At 45.8% G+C, this 20,198-nt stretch overlaps 1 protein-coding gene across 1 annotated transcript in view; it reads right to left on the minus strand.

Moving 5' to 3' along the window:
* Positions 1-1,148: 1,148 nt before the first annotated feature.
* The window catches only part of CFAP43 (cilia and flagella associated protein 43), a 163,748-nt gene continuing 144,698 nt past the window's right edge, over positions 1,149-20,198 (minus strand). Inside the window, exons 34-38 of the mRNA XM_082254611.1 lie at positions 17,843-18,002; positions 14,611-14,775; positions 11,161-11,241; positions 1,868-2,018; positions 1,149-1,459 (exon numbers count right to left, since the gene is read on the minus strand). Coding sequence (XP_082110737.1) covers positions 1,287-1,459; positions 1,868-2,018; positions 11,161-11,241; positions 14,611-14,775; positions 17,843-18,002 — 730 coding nt within the window. The 3' untranslated portion in view covers positions 1,149-1,286. The remainder of the gene's footprint in view (positions 1,460-1,867; positions 2,019-11,160; positions 11,242-14,610; positions 14,776-17,842; positions 18,003-20,198) is intronic.

The raw sequence follows: 20,198 nt of genomic DNA on the forward strand, positions 1-20,198 counted from the left end.
CATTCCACCAGAGGGATTTCTACGTCTTGGGCGGCTTCCCTTCATGTTGCACCAGATGTCATTTGCAGAGCGGCCTCATGGTCCTCAATTAACACTTTCATGTCACATTATTGTGTTGAACCTGCTTCTTTATCCTCAGTTGATTTTGGTTTAAAAATTTTGTCTGTTGACGGTGCAAATTAAACCTATTTCTGTTTGACCAGCAGTTGCCCACCCGGGTGTGTATGGCTAGTTATTTCCCATACGTGTGCTGCCATGGAGTCTGTCAGGAAAATGGAAAATTTATATCAATACTTACCGTAATTTTCCTTTCCTGATAGAACTCCATGGCAGCAGGAGTTCCCTCCCATCTGCTGGAGTAGTCTATATATGGAACACGGCTCCTGGCTTGGAGCAAAAATTTATGGGAGTGGGGTCCTATAGGGTAGGAGAGGAGGCGGAGCCTACCCATACGTGTGCTGCCATGGAGTTCTATCAGGAAAGGAAAATTACGGTAAGTATTGATATAAATTTTCCATTTTTCCATCCCTGGACCAAAACCAAGTGCCAAACTTTCTAAACAAAGGGCCAGTTTACTGTCCTTTAGACTTTAAGAGGGCCGGACTATGGCCATTGGAAGTAGAAAAGGTCCCCATGTCTGTGGGAAAAAAACAATGCCCCATATTTGGTGTCAGTGGGAGGAATTGTGCCCCATCATTGGTGATAAGTGGGAGGAATTGCACTCCTTCTTGAATGCCATTGGAAGGAATTGTGTCCCTACAATGGTGTCATTGGGTCCTACTGTTGGTGTCATTTGGAGAAATTGTGCCCCATCATTGGGAGAAATTGTGCCCCATCATTGGTGTCATTGGGTGGAAATGTGCCCATTCATTGTTGTCAGAGGGGGGATTTATGCCCCTTAATTGTTGTCAGTGGGGGGATTTATTCCCCATTAGTGGTATCTGTGGATGAAGAAGTACCTCAAGAGCCAAGTAAAAGCAAGCAAAGGGCCGCATCTGGCCCACGAGCCATAGTTTAGAGACCACTACCCTAGACTAAATAAGCATTTAACCCTTGCAGTGCAGGCACAGCTCTTCTGCAAGAGAGGGCTTTCACTTTTGCTGGAGTTGGGCTTTAAGGCACTGGCATCACGTTCCAAAGGAAACCCTTTATTACACAAGATAATACTAATTATTTATTCATAAACTGTTCTGCACCCCATCTGGTGAAATGAGCAAGCCAACCAGACATAATAAATACAAATTAAATATAGAATATTGGTTTGGGTAATCTTAGGATGGTAAAGCTTAGTACTCCATTTGCATTAATGCTGGGAAGGTTTTCATCCTCAGTCGATCAAGATCAGCACGTTGTATGGCGATCTCATGAGCTTGCGCCTTTACAAGATCTCCTAATTTCCGGCGCTGCAAAATGTCTACGTATCTCTGTCTGGCATTCTTCTCGGCACTTTGCTCTTGCCCTGAATAAGATATTAAACAAATCATTAGTCATGAACATCATTTATGTATTGATTGTGCATACCTTGCTTCATTTTTTTTTAAGGCCAAAACATACTACTTTTTATGTTTTTAAGAGTCAGGAAGGGTTAGAGCCTCTTTGAAGTTTTTAGTGCTGTCTTAGTACCCATTTTGGATATTTTCCCCACTTCCTGTCCTGATTTGAAACATATAACCAGAGCAAGACATGGGCAGAATCTGTTGAATGGGAAGGCAAACCACAATAAAAGCACTTAGCGCTGTTTTGTTCGATCCTGCTGTACGGATCAGTGTGACAGCCAGACAATTAGCATTTTCAGAAGGAAAGGTCAGCACTGGCAGCCTACATATGGTAATACAGGTTTCCTTTACTCCCATAGATCAGAACTTACCAACTACATCATAGATGTGTTTCCTTTCCGAGAAGGAGACAAGTACATCCCGCAGTTCTGAATCCAGCTCTTCATCTGCTTCCATTTTTTTAATATATTTCTCTAAATCCTCATGAGTTTTTTTGCAGTGCTTCACATTTTTCTCATGTTGCTGCAAAATAAAAGAAGCGTGTTTTAACTTTCCACACATCTGTAAATATATATTAGTGTTTGATTGGGATTTTTCACACTGCTGATGGAACAATACTGATATGGTAAAGTTGTTTTGTTGCCATTTGTTTGACATTCATGTATTTTGTATGCTTTAGCACCAGTGGCGTAGCGTGGGTTGTCAGCGCCCGGGGCAAGGTAAGTAATTTGCGCCCCCTACACAAATCTACTAGACCACTACACTGACACCTACAGAGACCTACCTTATACCTACACTGACCTACCTGTCCATTACAGAGACCTACCTTTTACCTACACTGACACCTACAATGACCCCCCCCCACACTGACACCTTCCCTGGCAACTACACTGACCCCCCCATACACTGACACCTACACTGACCCATCTACACTGACCCCCCTTACACTGACAATTTCACTGACCACCCCTACATTCCCACATACACTGAGGCCTACACTGACAACTACACTGACACCTACACTGACCCCCCCCTAACACTGACTCCCCTACACTGACCCCCCTACACCAAGACCTACACTGACACCCCCTACACTGACCCCCGCATACACTGACACCCCCCCATACACTGACACCTACACTGACCCCCCCATACACTGACACCTACACTGACCCCCCATACACTGACACCCCCTACACTGACCCACACACTGAACTCCCCATACACTGACCCCCCCATACACTGACACCCCCTACACTGACCCCCCCATACACTGACACCCCCTACGCTGACACCTACACTGACACCCCCTACACTGACCCACACACTGAACCCCCCATACACTGACACCCCCACTGACCCCTCATACACTGACACCCCCTACACTGACACCCCCATACACTGACCCCTACATACACTGACCCCCCATACACTGACCCCCATACACTGACCCCCCTTACACTGACAACTTCACTGACAATTATACTGACCCCCCTTACACTGACAACTTCACTAACCCCCCTACACTGACCCCCCTTACACCGACAACTACACTGACAACTACACTAACCCCCCTTCACTGACCACCCCTACATTCCCACATACACTGAGACCTACACTGACAACTACACTGACCCCCCCTTTCACTGACACCACACCCCGACTTCCCTACACTGACCCCCCTACACTAAGACCTACACTGACCCCCCTTACACTGACACCACACACCGACTCCCCTACACTGACCCCCCTACACTAAGACCTACACTGACCCCCCTTACACTGACACCACACACCGACTCCCCTACACTGACCCCCCTACACTAAGACCTACACTGACCCCCCTTACACTGACACCACACACCGACTCCCCTACACTGACCCCCCTACACTAAGACCTACACTGACCCCCCTTACACTGACACCACACACCGACTCCCCTACACTGACCCCCCTTACACTGACACCACACACCGACTCCCCTACACTGACCCCCCTACACTAGACCTACACTGACCCCCCTTAAACTGACAACTACACTGACCCCCCTTCACTGACCCCCACCCATACACTGACACCTACACTGACCCCTACACTGACCCCCCCTATACACTGACACCCCCATACACTGACCCTTGCACTAACCCCCCCATACACTGACACCCCCATACACTGATACCTACATGGACCCCTACACTGACCCCCCCTATACACTGACAGCTACAATTACCCCCCCCCCCATACACTGACACCTACACTGACCCCCCCATACACTGACACCCCCTACACACTGGCCCCTCCCCATACACTGACACCCCCTACACACTGCCCCCCCCCATACACTGACACCTACACTGACCCCCCCCATACACTGACACCCCCCTACACTGACACCTACACTGACCCCCCCCCATACACTGACACCCCCCTACACTGACCTATCTCCCCCCTCCCATGTCCACTTCCCTGGGCTCCCGGAGCAGCACATCACTCACCTCTTTCTGTGTCCACACACTTGGGACTTGAGGAGGCGATCTGGAGCAGAGGAGAGACACAGCGTGTCAGCAGCAGCAGCCGGCGTGGAGGCAGCTGGTCCAGACAGCAGGGAGAGACTCCAAGAGCGGCACTGCAAATGCACAGAGCCACCGGTGTTGGCTGCCATCTTCACCCACGACCAGCCCCGCCCCCTGGCCGCACATGACACCTTCAGCGTCCGCCGCTCGTCCTGCACAAACAGGCAGTAAAGGAGCCAAGTGCAGGAAAGAGCGGGCGGGCGCCGGACGAGCACTGTCACAATAAAGGGATGGGGACATCTTGCGGATGACGGGCGTGGAATGCGCCCCCCTAAATGTTGCGCCCGGTGCGAGTGGCCCCCTCTGCACCCCCCACGCTACGCCACTGTTTAGCACCCTTATTTCATCGGGGGAGATTTACAAAAACTGGAGCACTGTGAATCTGGTGCAACTATGCATGGTAGCCAATCAGCTAATAACTTCAGCTTGTTCAATTAAGCTTGGACAGTAAAACCTGGAAGCCGATTGGTTTCTTTGTAGAACTGCACCAGATTTGGCACACTCCGGTTTAAATAAATCACCCCCAGTACTGGATCATAGGATACAATTATACAAATGCTTGCTGCTTGAAATCCCTTGAGAATGAGCTCCTGCACTGTGCTAGATTGCATTTTCAACGGACTTTGAGCAGTCAGCTTTCCCAGGTGGCAAAAGCAAGGGCCAATACCATCACTGGTATCCACATGATGTGCAAGACGTTGAGGTTCAATGTAAGTATTTTCACTTATTTCTTTTTATTTATTTTTTTCGGTTTTATTGTGTTTTATTCATAAGGTGAGGGTTAAGGAAATAAGTAGAGGTCTGTTTTTACTGTGGTTGTAAAGGCAGAATGTTTTTTATCTTAATGAATTCTATGCATTAAGATAAAAAAAAAAAAAACTTTCTGTCTGCAGCAGCCCCTCTCAGCCCCCCTAATACTTACCTGAGCCCAATTTCGATCCAGCAATGTTGCAAGAGAGACTCGGCTGTCCGGGACTCTCCCTCCTGATTGGCTGAGACACAACAGCAGGTGCCATTGGCACCCTCTGCTGTCAACAGGGCCGGTGCAAGAATTTTTGACACCCTAGGCGAAACCTTATTTTGCCGCCCCATTGGCCCCGCCCTTGACTCCACCCCTTCACCCTGCCCATGGATATGGTAGAGGTGGCGGTGGCGGGGATGGAGATTTTTGCAGCGCCATTCCACCTATTTCTTCAGCTTTGGGCGGCAGAGGGGGGGCAGAGGAGGAGGAAGGGGGGGAAGAGGAGGAGGGGGGGAGAAGAGGAGGGAAGAAGAGAAGGAGGAGGAAGGGGGGAGAGGAGGAAGAAGAGGAGGAAGGGGGGAGAGGAGGAAGAGGAGGAGGAAGGGGGAAGAGGAGGAGGGGGGGGAGAGGAGGAGGAAGGGGGAGAGGAGGAGGAAGGGGGGGAGGAGGAGGGGGGAAGAGGAGGAGGAGGGGGAGGGGCAAGAGGAGGGGGAGGGGGAAGAGGAGGGGGGGAGGAGGAAGAGGAGGGGGGGAGAGGAGGAAGAGGAGGGGGGAGTGGAGGAAGAGGAGAGGGGGGGAGTGGAGGAAGAGAGGGGGGAAGAGGAGGAAGCGAGGGGGGGAGAGGAGGAGGGATTTTTGCAGCGCCATTCCACCTATGGCTTCAGCCTTGGGCTGCAGGGGGGGAGAGGAGGAGGAAGAGGAGGAGAAGAGGAGGAGGGGGGATTTTTGCAGCGCCATTACACCTATTGCTTCAGCCTTGGGCTGCAGAGGGGAGGAGGGAGAGGAGGAGGGAGAGAAGGAGGAGGGGGTGAGAGGAGGGGGGGAGAGGAGGAGGGGAGAAAAGGAGGAGGGGGGAGAGGAAGGAGGAAGAGGAGGAGGGGGGGAAAGGAAGGGGGGAGAGGAGGATGGGAGAGAAGGAGGGGGGAGAGGAGGAGGAGGGCGAGAGGAGGAGGGGGAGAGGAAGGGGGAGAGAAGGAGGGGGAGAGGAGGAGGGGAGAGAAGGAGGGGGGGAAAGGAGGAGGAGGGGAGAGAAGGAAGAGGGGAGAGAAGGAGGGGGGGAGAGGAAGGGGGGAGAGAAGGAGGAGGGGGGGGAGAGGAGGAGGAGGGGGGAGAGGAGGAGGGGGAGAGAAGTATTAGGAGGGGGGAGAGGAGGAGGGGGAGGGGGAGAGAAGGGGGAGGGGGAGAGAAGGGGGAGGGGGGAGAGAAGGAGGAGGGGGGAGAGGAGGAGGGGGGGAGAAGGAGGGGGGAGAGAAGGAGGAGAGAGAAGGAGGGGGGAGAGAGAAGGAGGGGGGAGAGAAGAAGGAGGGGGGAGAGAAGGAGGAGGAGGGGGAGAGAGAAGGAGGAGGAAGGGGAGAGAGAAGGAGGGGGGAGAGGAGAAGGAGGGGGGAGAGAGAAGGAGGGGGGGAGGGGAGAAGGAGGGGGGAGAGGAGAAGGAGGGGGAGAGGAGAAGGAGGGGGAGAGGAGGAGGGGGGAGAGAAGGAGGAGGGGGAGAGAGAAGGAGGAGGGGGGGAGAGGAGGGGGGAGAGATGGAGGAGGAGGGGGGAGAGGAGAAGGAGGAGGGGGGAGAGGAGGGCTGAGAGAGAGAAAAGGGAGTGAGGTGGGTGATGAGAGAGACCCCTAGCCCTGTCCCTATCTGCAGTCCCTCCTGTGTTACATCGTCCCAGTCTCTGTCTGAAGATGTGCAGGCCAGGTCTGTGTATGATGATGGACGGTACGGTACGGTACCTTCACCTTCCGTGCCATGATGCCAGTCTGGCTGTTTGATCCTCTTTGATTCGTCCAGGCAGTTCCACTGAATCCCGCAGCAGCCTGCGCCTCCCGCCTGTCCTCTGTTACAGCTCTGTGCCCCCAATCAGCCTGCCCTCCGGGTCTGGAAGAAGAGGAAGTTGGAGCCGTCCATGCTCTGGAAGCATGGGGTACACTGCTCCCGCTGCTTCTCGCCTCTTTAGGGGGCGGGGTCAGGGGGCGAGGTCAGGGAGGAGGCGGCCACTGTGGAGCTCTTCTACCAAGTCCCAGGTTCAGACCTATCTGCCCTTGGCTGGCCCCTCGATGATCACCGTGCTGTGTAGCGAGGAATGCCCAGCCACCTACACCCCGAGAGTGCTGCTCATTGCTGCCGCGCCGCCACAGACAGGGCCGATCGTAGAGGAAAATACACACTGAGCAGCTCCAAGCGCCCTCTCCTCCCAGTGGAGAGTAGGTAAGCCAGCAGCCGTGGTTGCACCCTAGGCAGCAGTGCGCCCTAGGTGGCTGCCTAGTCTGCCTAGCGGTAGCGCCGGCCCTGGCTGTCAATCAAAGTCAGAGAGCCAATGAGGAGAGAGAGGGGGCAGCTCTGTGTTTGAATGGACACACAGAGCTGCGGCTCGGCTCAGGTGCTCCCATAGTAAGCTGCTTGCTGTGGGAGCACTCGGCAGAAGGGAGGGGCCAGGAGCGCCAGCGAGGGACCCGAGAAGAGGAGGATCCAGGCTGCTTTGTGCAAACCACTGCGCAGAGCAGGGAAGTATAACTTGTTTGTTATTTTTTAACAAAAAAAAAGTAACAAGACTTTGGTATCACTTTAAAGATAGGGTCCTTTCACACAAACGATCCGATCAGATTCGCCTTTCAGTTTTTCAGGCGGACCTGATCAGATGCTCCATGCATCCCTATGGGGCAGCGGATGTCAGCGGTGACATCTCCACTGACACCCGCTGCTATCCGCTTCCGATCCTATCCGTGAAATCCAGATGGATGGAAACCCTATTTTCGATCCGGATCGGATGGGATCGGATGAGAACGGACAGGTGGTCCGTTCTTATCTGATTCCCCCATAGAGAACAGCGGGGATCTGACAGCTCCATCTCCGCACACAGAGCGGAGACGGAGCTGCCATCCACCTGCTCAGCGGAGATCGGCGGATCGATCCCTGCTGAGCAGAACAGAGTCAGTCGGCGGATGCGGACTGTGTGAAAGGACCCATAGGGTTAGGTGTGTGTGTTTTCAAAAATGTCAGTGGTTGTCAATTTACAAGGTATAAGGGGCCTCAACTGTGGCCACTGACATTACCAAAGGGCCAAACATAATTGTTTATTATATGTAATACTAGAGGTGACAGTCAGAGACTATAGACATACAAGAGGAAATGATGGTTTAGAGACTGTGGACATGATACAGATTGGTTGGGGTCTGCATATGGTGCAGAGCAGTGGTTCTCAACCTCAGTCCTCAAGTACCCCCCCAACGGGCCATGTTTCGGGAACTTCCCTTAGATAAAATAGCTCCTAATAATACCATGCCACTGATATTGATTTAAAGCAGCTGTGCAAAGTAAAGGAAAACCTGAAAACATGGCCTGTTGGGGGTACTTGAAGACTGAGGTTGAGAACCACTGGTGCAGAGGACAGTGAGAAGCTGGGAACATGTAACATGAGGCTAGTAGAGACTATTGTGATTACCACTTTACAAATCAATGCTGCCACTCCCATTACAGACTGCTGGGGTGAAAAAAAACACACAAAAGCTAACAAAGTCTACATGCTGGGCACCAGGAACTAGCTTGTTACCTGCAGGAGAGAGCGTCAGACTAGAAATGTTCAACGGGGCACTGGGCGCAATGCATGTGGTTTTAAGGGCACTTTCACACAGACATTGAAAATAGGTGGTTGGGTCCCATTTTTAACGCTTCCCAAACGCCTATCAATGCCACTGAAAATTGTTACAATAAGGAGCAGATGGATGTTTTCACACTGCAATGTTAGTGTTGTGGCGAGGCAAAAAAAAAAAAAACGCTTCCTGCATAGTTTAGCAACTGCCTCCATTAATTTCTATTGAAACGCACCACAACCGCACCTTAAATGCACTGTAATTGTGCCTATGGTGTTTGCAGTGCTTGTTATGGTGCAGTTGTAAAGCATCAAAAGCAATCATTTCCCATTTTAGCCTTGTAAAAAAAAAAAACACACACCGTTTTGAGAAATGTTTTCTGACGCACCATGAACGCCTGTAAAACACATCCTAAATGCTCATTAATGCTATAGATGCGTTAATATGCTGCTTTAAAATTTAACACCTGTGTGAAATAGCCCTAAAGCTGAACCCTAGGTATAAATGTTTTGCTCAGTTACATTTGTCCAGCTTGGGATTTTGTGGGACCGCTGTGGAAGCAGAAAAACACTGTAGTAGTCACCACTACTACAGTGATCCCCGCTTTTTTTAATCCAGTTTCTCTGCATTGCTGCCATTCACAGAATAACATTTTTCTCAATGAATGCAAGACATTTTTGATTGAACGAAGTTGAGAGGTGGGTGGTGACATAACCTCATGTCGTTTGATGCGGGACCTGGAATACAGAGGTGTTTGCTGTAGTAGCGGAAGCCTACTGCCACTGTAGCCTGGTATTTTCTGTATTCTCTGCTGCTTCCATAGGTATAACATAAGCATATTTACATTGATACATGCTAGACCAATGTAACGATGCAGGAAAATCCATACCCGGATGTCACCTTTAAAGTAGTCATATGGCCAGTGGCTGGTTATAAAGCATTTACAATCTGTATACTCTGCTCTCTTAAGCTGACCCACACAAGAATCATGGGAGCCAATTAAAATCGTTTTTAAAAATATGTTTTTCTTTTAAATAACAAGCTCCTTTTTGCATTTAGTTTATTTAGTACATAGAGTTCATCTTTACCACACAGCTTACCCCCATCATCCTACATACAAAGCAAAAATTATCATTTTGGGAGAAGATATTTTACATCTATAGTCACACTGAAATTTTTTTCTTAAATGGTCACTAAACCCACATCATAAAAAAAAACTATGAATAAATGCTGTATTACATGCTGTTCATACTCACTCAGTTACTATGAGATTCGTTTTCTGTATTCAGCTTAAAACCTGGTTGACCCTGCTGCTCTCCCCCTTCTGTTCATGTCCCCAATTCAGCTAGGGATTTTGTAGCTGTGGTGGTAACTCTGCACATGCTCAGTTTTCCTCTTCCCTTTCCTCTGGCCTTCACATTGTCTCCACCAGCTCAAGCTCCCAGGGGTTTGCCATTTAACCACTTTTATATTGCAGAAACGGCGTTGCCGTTGGAATCCCATCTGATTGCAAGAAGCACCTGGCACCCGGACGCAGCATCTATTTTATTGTTTCTCATCTTGTTTTGTGTGTTTTCTATGTGCACGGTGTCACCATCTCAATACACCATCAGCACCTTATAGGACTGTAGCCAGATATCTTGTCATTTTGCACCTTGTTTCATTAATAAAGTTTTATATATATTTTTTGGTACTCCCCTCTGTATTGATTTTTGTTTCCCATATAGCCTCTTTTTTCCTGTACCTTGTACAGGGCATTTATTGGTTCAGTTTTCAGTGAGCTTCTATAGCTTCCCTATCACATCTGAGCAGCTCATACGACTATAGAGTCACACGTGTGGGCGTATATACAGTGGTAAATGACAGCCCACTCCCTCCCTCCTTCTTAATGCTAACTAACCAACTAAACACAATGGGGATGGGATATTACATGTAGATTAATGGAGCCTTTACCTCCCTCTTATTCTAAGACACAGGCTGGCGGGGTGTGACTGGCAGAAATCTGCCCACACCATGTTAGTTGCAAAAAATAATAAAGATTTTATTTCAAATATATATTTGTATGCCAATTTAAAACAATTTATAGCTATTCATTTTTATTTTTAATCTGTATTCCAAATGCTGTTTTTTATTTTTATTTTTTTTAACATGTGACCAGCAGCAGAGGACTAGAAGTTCCTCCTGCTTATGTTTCTCTGCAGACAGGCTGGGAAAGAGCTGCGTCATGTGACATCTGTATATTCATTAGGAAAAAGGTACTTACGGTAGATGTTTTTTTGTTGTTTTACAGAGCCATTATCCACATACAGAAATAGAAGGGACAAAGTAAATTAAAGAGTGTGTGTTTAGTATCACTTTAATCATAGATAACAGCCGCAAAGCTTTCACCTCTACAGTTTTTACACCAGCTTCTACATATATCTACTCTCATTTATCCTGGCCACGGTATAGCGAACAATAGTTAGTCGCATTCATCTGGACTTTTTTAGCCCAGTTGACCGCTTCTACATAATAAATAACAGAAAAATGCTTAGCCTTTTAAACATACTTTTTCTTGGACATTGATGGTCTCTTCCAGGACCTGGATCTGGTTAGATACACGCTTGTCATAATTTGATTCATTAAGAAACTATAAAAAAAATAAGAAAAAGAAAAATACCAGTTAAATAAATAGACAATGTACAATAAAGTTTTATGGCTGTATTACTTGTTCCATCTGTTATACTTATGTTACAGATCTGATAGAAATGTTTAAAAAAGACAATAAAAAGCTTGCTTTCCTTGCTGCAGACCTATGCTGGAAAAATAACAAAAGCCTTATAGAGTTTATTGATTTGTACAGCACACCTGTACCTGTAACGCATATATGCCGCAGCAAAGAAAAGTAGTCTCTATGCCCAGCTGCCGCACATATATCCATGGTGTCCTGAGGCTGTGTGCTGAGAGCACTTTCACTGTGCACTCCCAGCACAATGATCAAGCTGTCACCAACGTCTCTTGGTCACGGTTTCTGTTTGAGAGCCAGATGAACGGGCCCCCAATCATTTGACCACTGTGAGAGCCATACACCGGGGTCACGTGACCGAAAAGCAATGTGTTTCAATAGTGTATTTGTAAAATACTAATCTTTAATTTACAAGTACACATTTCCTACAGAGATGACATTGACACTGATGCCGCAAAGCAATATGGATTTCTAAAGAGAAAGCATAGCAGAAGCTGATTTAAACAGACTTTCTGTTATCAAAACCAAATCAGAAAGAGCAGGCAGGGATGTAGAGGAATAAATAACTTCTTTGATTTATAAGAAATCGTTCATCTCTGTGTGTAAAACTGAGGTACTGAGCTGTATAAGAAGGCTTCTGTTTCAACAAAGAAACGGCATCCGATTTGCATTATATGTGAACCGACAACCTTTTCTATAGAGCCAGCTCACATATATGCGGTGCGGGGGCAGTGCAAATTTGCTGAGAATTTAAAGAGTCCTGTGCATTTTTTGAGCACTGTGGTGTGGTTCAGATGCAAATTCCAGGCTCATTGCCTCATATAGAAACACATCTGAATCACACATTGGATCAGTTTTGAACACGAATTCCATCCAAAACAGATTTTAAGGGGAACCCCATGCCAACATTTTTGAAAATAGCTGCGTGGCCCCTCCTAAATCCATTCCAAAACCTTAGGTCTGGTATGGATTTTAAGGTAAACCCACACACCCAAAAAAAAAAAAAAATGGCGTGGGGTCCCCCCATCAAAATCCATACCAGACCCTTATCTGAGTATGCAGCCTGGCAGACCAGGAAAGGACGAGCAAGTGCCCCCCCCCCCCTTCTTAGCCATAGCAGGCCACATGACCTCAACATGTGGTCAAAGCACCTTGTCCCCATGTTGATGGGAACAAGGGCTCCTTCCCCACAACCCTGACTGGTAGTTGTGGGGGTCTGCGGGCAGGGGGCTTATCGGAATCTGGAAGCCCCTATTAACATTCCTACGTGAATGAGTATGGGGTACATCGAAGTGTCTGCCATTCCAGCCCAGTCTTTAACAACCAGCTAATGTTAAAGATGCCGGTGGCCACCAGGTCCAAGAATTTGCATCTGAATTGCATTTAAATAGCAGCTGAACCACTGAACAGCTATTTTGTAAATTTGCAGTGAAAACTGAGGGGGAATTCACACCAGACATGTGTGAACCTAGCCTTAGGTTTAGGCTAGCAAATGTGTAAAAGGGGCCTGGGGCTCCTTAATTTATTATTTTTTTTGAATAGTTGTTCCTCCTTGTAACTCTGTATATGATTATGTAGGTTTCAGGAAAATATTTAGAATTGTATAAAGGCTAAAGAAGGGATCTAAGTTATCCTGAGAATTTGCAGCCTTAATAACTTAAGCTTGACAATAAGGCTTCATGTACACTAGCCTACACTGGCAGCTCCTAAACTTGAGTTTAGAAGATTTTGGTGTGTTTTTGGCAAAGCTCCTTAACTCAACTCCATAAAAGCCTATGTGCCAATTTACACATAGGGGTTTATTTACTAAAGGTAAATCCACTCTGCACTACAAGTGCACTTGGAAGTGCAGTCACTCTAAATCTGAAGGGAAGATCTGAAATGAGGGAAAGCTCTGCTGATTTCTATCATCCAATCATGTGCAAGCAAAAAATGCTGGTTTTTATTTTCCTTGCATGTCCCCCTCAGATCCACAGCGACTACACTTCCAAGTGCACTTCAAAGGGATTTGCATTTAGTAAATAAACCCCATAGGCTTTTACCAGAATTTAGTAGTTGCTGCCTTTAGGTGAGCTTAAACCTCCCTAAACCAAAAATATTGCATTCAGGATAGGAACTTTTCACTCTCAAGCGTGGGAAAACGCAAAACCATGGCATAACCACCTCCCCACATTTTGCGTTTTCCCGCAGCTGCGTTAAATATAGGCTAGTGTATGTGTAGCCTAAAGGGTATCACTTAAAGAGGAAGTAGACTCCCCTCTGTAACTTTTAACTATAGGTAAACCTATGATGAGTACTGTAAATATCGCCTAAACATGCTCCTATAGGAAATATTTACTTTACATGCAGCCAGTGACATCACTGGCGCATGCGTTCCTTCGGCCGCCGATGCTGCTCCTTCAGAGCCTTGTGCCGTGAACAGCGGCTCCAGTGCGCATGCGCGGGAGTGACATCATCGCAGCTCCAGCCAATCAGAGGGCCAGATGACTCGTATCCGAAAGGAAGACGGGTGAATATGTTGGCCATCTCAGCAGGAAGCAGGCGCTGCTGGAAGGGCTTTGTTCTAAGTTAAGTATTTCATAATGAGCCAGTATGCAATGCATACTAGCTCATTATGCCTTTATCTTACAGGTTTTTATTTATTTTTATTTTTTTAAGGAGGTTTACAACCTCTTAAAAGGATAAGTCCATTTAAAAACTAACGCTAAACCTGCTCTTTGTCACAATCTAAGACTATTCTATCTAACCCTGTAAAGAAAAAATCACTGTAGTTACCTTTTATACAGCCGATCCGGTCCAGTCTCCAGCCACGGAAGCTGTGTGCAGGAAAGGACCAGCAACGGCTGTGAAATGAATGGGAAGTGACGTCACCCATAGATTTACTATGGGGCTTCCGTTATGAAGTGCCTCTCCTGCACCCGCCTCCACACTAAAGATCAGTGTGGGACTAGATCGGGTGTAGTAAAGGTAAGTACAGTGATTTTTGCTTTACAGGGTTAGATAGAATAGTCATAGATTGTGGCAAAGAGCAGGTTTAGCTTTAGTTATTTTGTGACTGGACTTATCCTTTAAGCGCCAAACTTCCTGTATTATTGGATGCATAACATGCTAAAATACTATTTAACACGGTACAATACTCTACTCGTTTTAAACACAGGTAATAGTTACATGTGCCTGTTTCAGTTTAACTAACCAATGCAAATATTTACAAAGATTCTTCTTTGAGTTCTGTTTTAATTAATGCTAATAGAAAATATTTGCAAATTGTCATACGATCTGAATGTCTTTAGTCACACGGAGCATCGTAATGTCCCTGGATTTCTTTTTCAAGTCTTCCATCTCCATTCGGATCTTCTTGTGTTCCCACTCAAGCTGAAAGATTCCTTTACGGAAATCTTTGCTCTCCACCATGATGGCGATTTTCTGTTCTCCCAGGCCCTAGGTAAATGTATGGGATAGTAGAACAAAATGTATTAGTACCATGTTAGTGTTATATGATTATCCTATGTATATGCAAGTTGCCTTTGCTAACGCTTAGTCTAAAGAACCTCCATAAATATGAAAATACACGCAATATCTTAAAACGTAACTTCCATGCAGGCGCGGACCTGGAAGACTATGCTGTTATCTGCTGCAGCACAAGCTGATCAGCATGTCCTGATCAATGATTTATGGAGAGGAACCGCTGATCGGCTCAGCATATGACAGAAGATAACCCTGTGTTGGTAAACAAAACAGGGCTCTCTCCATACAGCAGAAATGTGCCATTGTCCCCCTTCAAAGCAAAGAGAAAAAACTGGCACATTGCTTCGTAAAACATCATTAAGCACATTAAACATTGTTTAACCCCTTGATCACTCTAGATGTTAACCCTTTCCCTGCCAGGGTCATTAGTACAGTGACGGTGTATATTTTTAACACTGTTCACTGTATTAGTGTCACCGGTGATGTCAATGGCAGTTAGCCAATTCCTTCTCAGCGTCAGTTAGCGTCAGATTGCCTGCCGAACTATCACAGTCCCATTATAAATCACTGATCACCGCTATTACTAGTATAAAAATAAATAAATAAAAGTTCCAGTATCTATACCATAGTTTGTAGATGCTATACCTTTCACACAAACCAATCAATATACTTATAAACTTATTGGGATTTTTTTTGACTAAAGACATGTAGCAGAATTTTGGCTAAAATGTATGAAGAAATTTAATTTTTTTTTTTGGATATGTTTTATAGCAGAAAGTAGAAAATATTTTTTTCTCAAAATTTTGGGTTTATATCACAAAAAATAAAAAACTCAGTGGTGATCAAATAACACCAATAGAAAGATCTATTATTGTGAAAAAATGATGTAAATTTTGTTTGCGCACAGCATTGCGTGACCTTGCAATTGCCAGTTAAAGTAGCACAGTGCCAAACTGCAAAATGTGGCCTGGTTATGAAGGGGGTAAAATCTTCCAGAGCTCAAGTGAAGATATACAGCTGCAAGGAAAAGTATGTGAACCCTTTGGAATGATATGGATTTCTGCACAAATTGGTCATAAAATGTGATCTGATCATCATCTAAGTCACAACAATAGACAATCACAGTCTTCTTAAACTAATAACACACAAAGAATGAAATGTTGCCATGTTTTTATTGAACACACCATATAAACATTCACAGTGCAGGTGGAAAAAGTATGTGAACCCTTGGATTTAATAACTGGTTGAACCTCCTTTGGCAGCAATAACTTCAACCAAACGTTTCCTGTAGTTGCAGATCAGACGTGCACAACGGTCAGGAGTAATTCTTGACCATTCCTCTTTACAGAACTGTTTCAATTCAGCAATATTCTTGGGATGTCTAATGTGAATCGCTTTCTTGAGGTGATGCCACAGCATCTCAATCGGGTTGAGGTCAGGACTCTGACTGGGCCACTTCAGAAGGCGTATTTTCTTCTGTTTTTAGCCATTCTGTTGTTGATTTACTTCTGTGCTTTGGGTCATTGTCCTGTTGCAACACCCATCTTCTGTTGAGCTTCAGCTGGTAGACAGATGGCCTTAAGTTCTCCTGCAAAATGTCTTGATAAACTTGGGAATTCATTTTTCCTTCGACGATAGCAATCCGTCCAGGCCTTGACGCAGCAAAGCAGCCCCAAACCATGATGCCCCCACCACCATACTTCACAGTTGGGATGAGGTTTTGATGTTGGTGTGCTGTGCATCTTTTTTGCCACACATAGTATTGTGTGTTTCTTCCAAACAACTCAACTTTGGTTTCATCTGTCCACAGAATATTTTGCCAGTACTGCTGTGGAACATCCAGGTACTCTTGTGCAAACTGTAAACGTGCAGCAATGTTTTGTTTGGACAGCAGTGGCTTCCTCTGTGGTATCCTCCCATGAAATCCATTCTTGTTTAGTGTTTTACGTATTGTAGATTTGCTAACAGGGATGTTAGCATTTGCCAGTGACTTTTGTAAGTCTTTAGCTGACACTCTAGGATTCTTCACTTCATTAAGCAGTCTGCGCTGTGCTCTTGCAGTCATCTTTACAGGACGGCCACTCCTAGGGAGAGTAGCAGCAGTGCTGAAATTTCTCCATTTATAGACAATTTGTCTTACCGTGGACTGATGAACAGCAAGGCTTTTGTAGATACTTTTATAACCCTTTCCAGCTTTATGCAAGTCAACAATTCTTAATCGTAGGTCTTCTGAGAGCTCTTTTGTGCAAGGCATCATTCACATCAGGCAATGCTTCTTGTGAAAAGCAAACCCAGAACTGGTGTGTGTTTTTTATAGGGCAGGGCAGCTGTAACCAACACCTCCAATCTCATCTCATTGATTGGACTCCAGTTGGCTGACATCTCACTCCAATTAGCTCTTGGAGATGTCATTAGTCTAGGGGTTCACATACTTTTTCCACCTGCACTGTGAATGTTTACATGGTGTGTTCAATTAAAAACATGGCAATATTTCATTCTTTGTGTGTCATTAGTTTAAGCAGACTGTGATTGTCTATTGTTGTGATTTAGATGATGATCAGATCACATTTTATGACCAATTTGTGCAGAAATCCATATCATTCCAAAGGGTTCACATATATACATACATATATACATATACACAAGTAGTGACTTTAAGCTGGTCAAGTGGCGTTCCTACGACCTCAGCGGGGGGGGGGGGGGGGGGGCAATCCTCAATGACACAGATAGTGGTGGTGATATTGTGAGTGCATGGTACCATGGTTTTACCCCCTAAGGAGGTGGGTCCATGGCAGCAACCTGGAAGAACAAGAACATCCAGGAGAAGAAAGGAATTACTGCAAGAGGGGAGCACCCAAGAAGAGGTACAATAAGTGTTACAGTCAGAGCTACTTTTTTGTTTTAAACACTATCTGGGAGACTATTTTTTAATAATGTGCCATGAGTTGGGCTTTAACAGCAAATATTTTATTCTTAAGCAGAAAAGAACACAACACCACATTTCCCACAGATAAGCATTTATATTACAATTGTCATTTACCCGTATGCTGCTATTCAAATCTTCGATCACACTCCTGTGCAGCAGAATTGCATCAGCATAATTAGGCATTAAATCTGTATTTTCAACTTCTACTTGCCCTTGTTTAAGTATGAACTGGACAGTCAAATCCAACAGAAACTTCATTTTCTCATTCCGCAAACTGCAATGATGAGATGAGGGAAATATTTTTTATTATGGATCAATAATAATGAATAAAGTAGACAGCAGCCAGTCAGATTTAATTTTACCTTACTTATATCAGTAAAGAGTTATTTTAGATAAGCTGCTATAGGTTACAGCACTTTACACACCCGTCTCTGTTTAGCACTGCCATATGGAATTATCCCCACCTGGCACAATAGGGGGGCTGTGTTGACACATGGGCTTGTGTCACCGACATAAGTTTGAGATGCTTCTAAGATTATTCAGATATCATTGAGAGGTACATTTGACTTGTAGATGACCTGCTTCTGAAATGCATCTCACCTGCAAAAGTGCATTTCTATACTATAAACTTGTAAAGGGATGCAAAACCTTTTTAAAGCAAACAAAAACAATCAACAATCAACACAGGGCTTTAAAGTGGAAGTAAGTGCCGGTTCACACTTGTGCGATGCGGGAACGCTGCGAATATGCAGCGTGTTCCCGCATCGCATCCGCACATCTGTCAGTTCACACTGCCATATGCGATACGCAGGGGGTGTCAATTAAAAGTTAACGACACCCCCAGTTGCGATCGCATATCGCAGTGTGATCTGCAAGTTGAAGCACAGTGTGAACCACTGTGCGATCCGATTCTGATGCGGCTCAAAAAAAGCCTAATGTGCGAGTTTCCTGCGGATGCGCTGCAAATTCAGCCATACAAAATGTATGGCTGAACTCGCATCTGCACATCAGATCGCATGTAATGAAGGAGCAGTGCGCTCCGAACTACATGCGATCTCGCAAACCGCACAAGTGTGAACCGGCACTGAAGCTGATTTTAAACAAATGGCTTACAGGCAGGTTAGTAATGACAAAAGAAACCCTATTGGTCTCTTCTGCCATAAATGCATCCTTCAGCTGTCATGTTCACGGAGCCGCACATGCGCAGCTCAATGAACATTTATGGCCCGGATCCATGCCGCAGCAATGTGTCTCCCATGCACATCACATAGGCGAAGACACATGACCCAGAAGATAGACCTGGTGAAGATGGAAGTGAGGGGGCCTGGCAAATCGATCCCACCGCAGTGCTAAAAGACACCATATGACAGGTAAGTCTGCCATAATGTACTAATATGCTGTGCATACCAGCACATTATGGCATAACCCACCGGGGGGGGGGGGGGGGGGCCTAAAAAGAACTTTTTATTGCGGAATTTACTTCTGCTTTAACATGTTGATACAAAAGCAAATCAAGAGAATTACTGTCAATGGAAACATGTACTGAAGAAAATATGTAGGCTGTCATGGTCTACCTCCATCTGTAAATGCTACTTTCTTAGTTGTTACTGATTGAATACTTTCTGAGTCACTGATTCTGAATAGGAAAGCATTTAGCAAGTCAAGGCAGAGTAATATCAGAACTCAAAGTGGTTCTAAAGGCAGAAGGTTTTTTAACTTAATGCATTCTACGCATTAAGGTTAAAAACCTTCCAGGTGTAGCTCCACCCCAGACCCCCTTATACTTTCCTGAGCCCCATCTCTTGATACAGTGGTGTGCATGAGAGCAGCAGCTCTCCTGGGTCTCTCTCTCTCTCTCTCCTCATTGGCTCACATAGCCATTGGCTCCTGCTGCTGTCAATCACAGCAAATGAGCCAGTGAGGAGAGAGTGGGGCAGGGCTGAGCTGTGCTCTGTGTGTGAATAGACCATATCCATTCACAGGAGCGTGGCTCAGGAGTGAGCCTGCTTGAGTTTTCCAATAGCAAGAGGCCAGGACTGCTAGTGGGGGACAAAAAAATAAAAAATTGGATTGAGGCTGCTCTGTGGAAAACTATTGCAGAGCAGGTAAGTATAACATGTTTATTATTATTTTTTTTTTTAATTACAACATTTACGATCACTTTCTGACTTGTTTCACATCAGTGACTCATAAAGTACTAAAGCTAAAGGATCACATTGACAACCATGCAACTATTATTTCAAATGAGAGGTCAGCAACGGCAGCCTACTCTGTTTTTTATTTTATTTTTTTTTATTTTTTGCAGCAATGTATTTCCAACATTTTTCTGGTGTCTGTTCGTGTAGATTGTGGGTTTGCAGCCAATCATTTCATACAAAGAAAACAATAGTTCTCTATGCTGCTCTCCTCTGCTATCTGCCCTTCTCCCCTCTCACCTCTTTAGAAGCACATGACAAAGGAAAGACGGATC

Source organism: Pelophylax lessonae, assembly GCF_965119305.1.
Source record: "Pelophylax lessonae genome assembly, chromosome: 4".
Taxonomy (NCBI): Eukaryota; Metazoa; Chordata; class Amphibia; order Anura; family Ranidae; genus Pelophylax; species Pelophylax lessonae.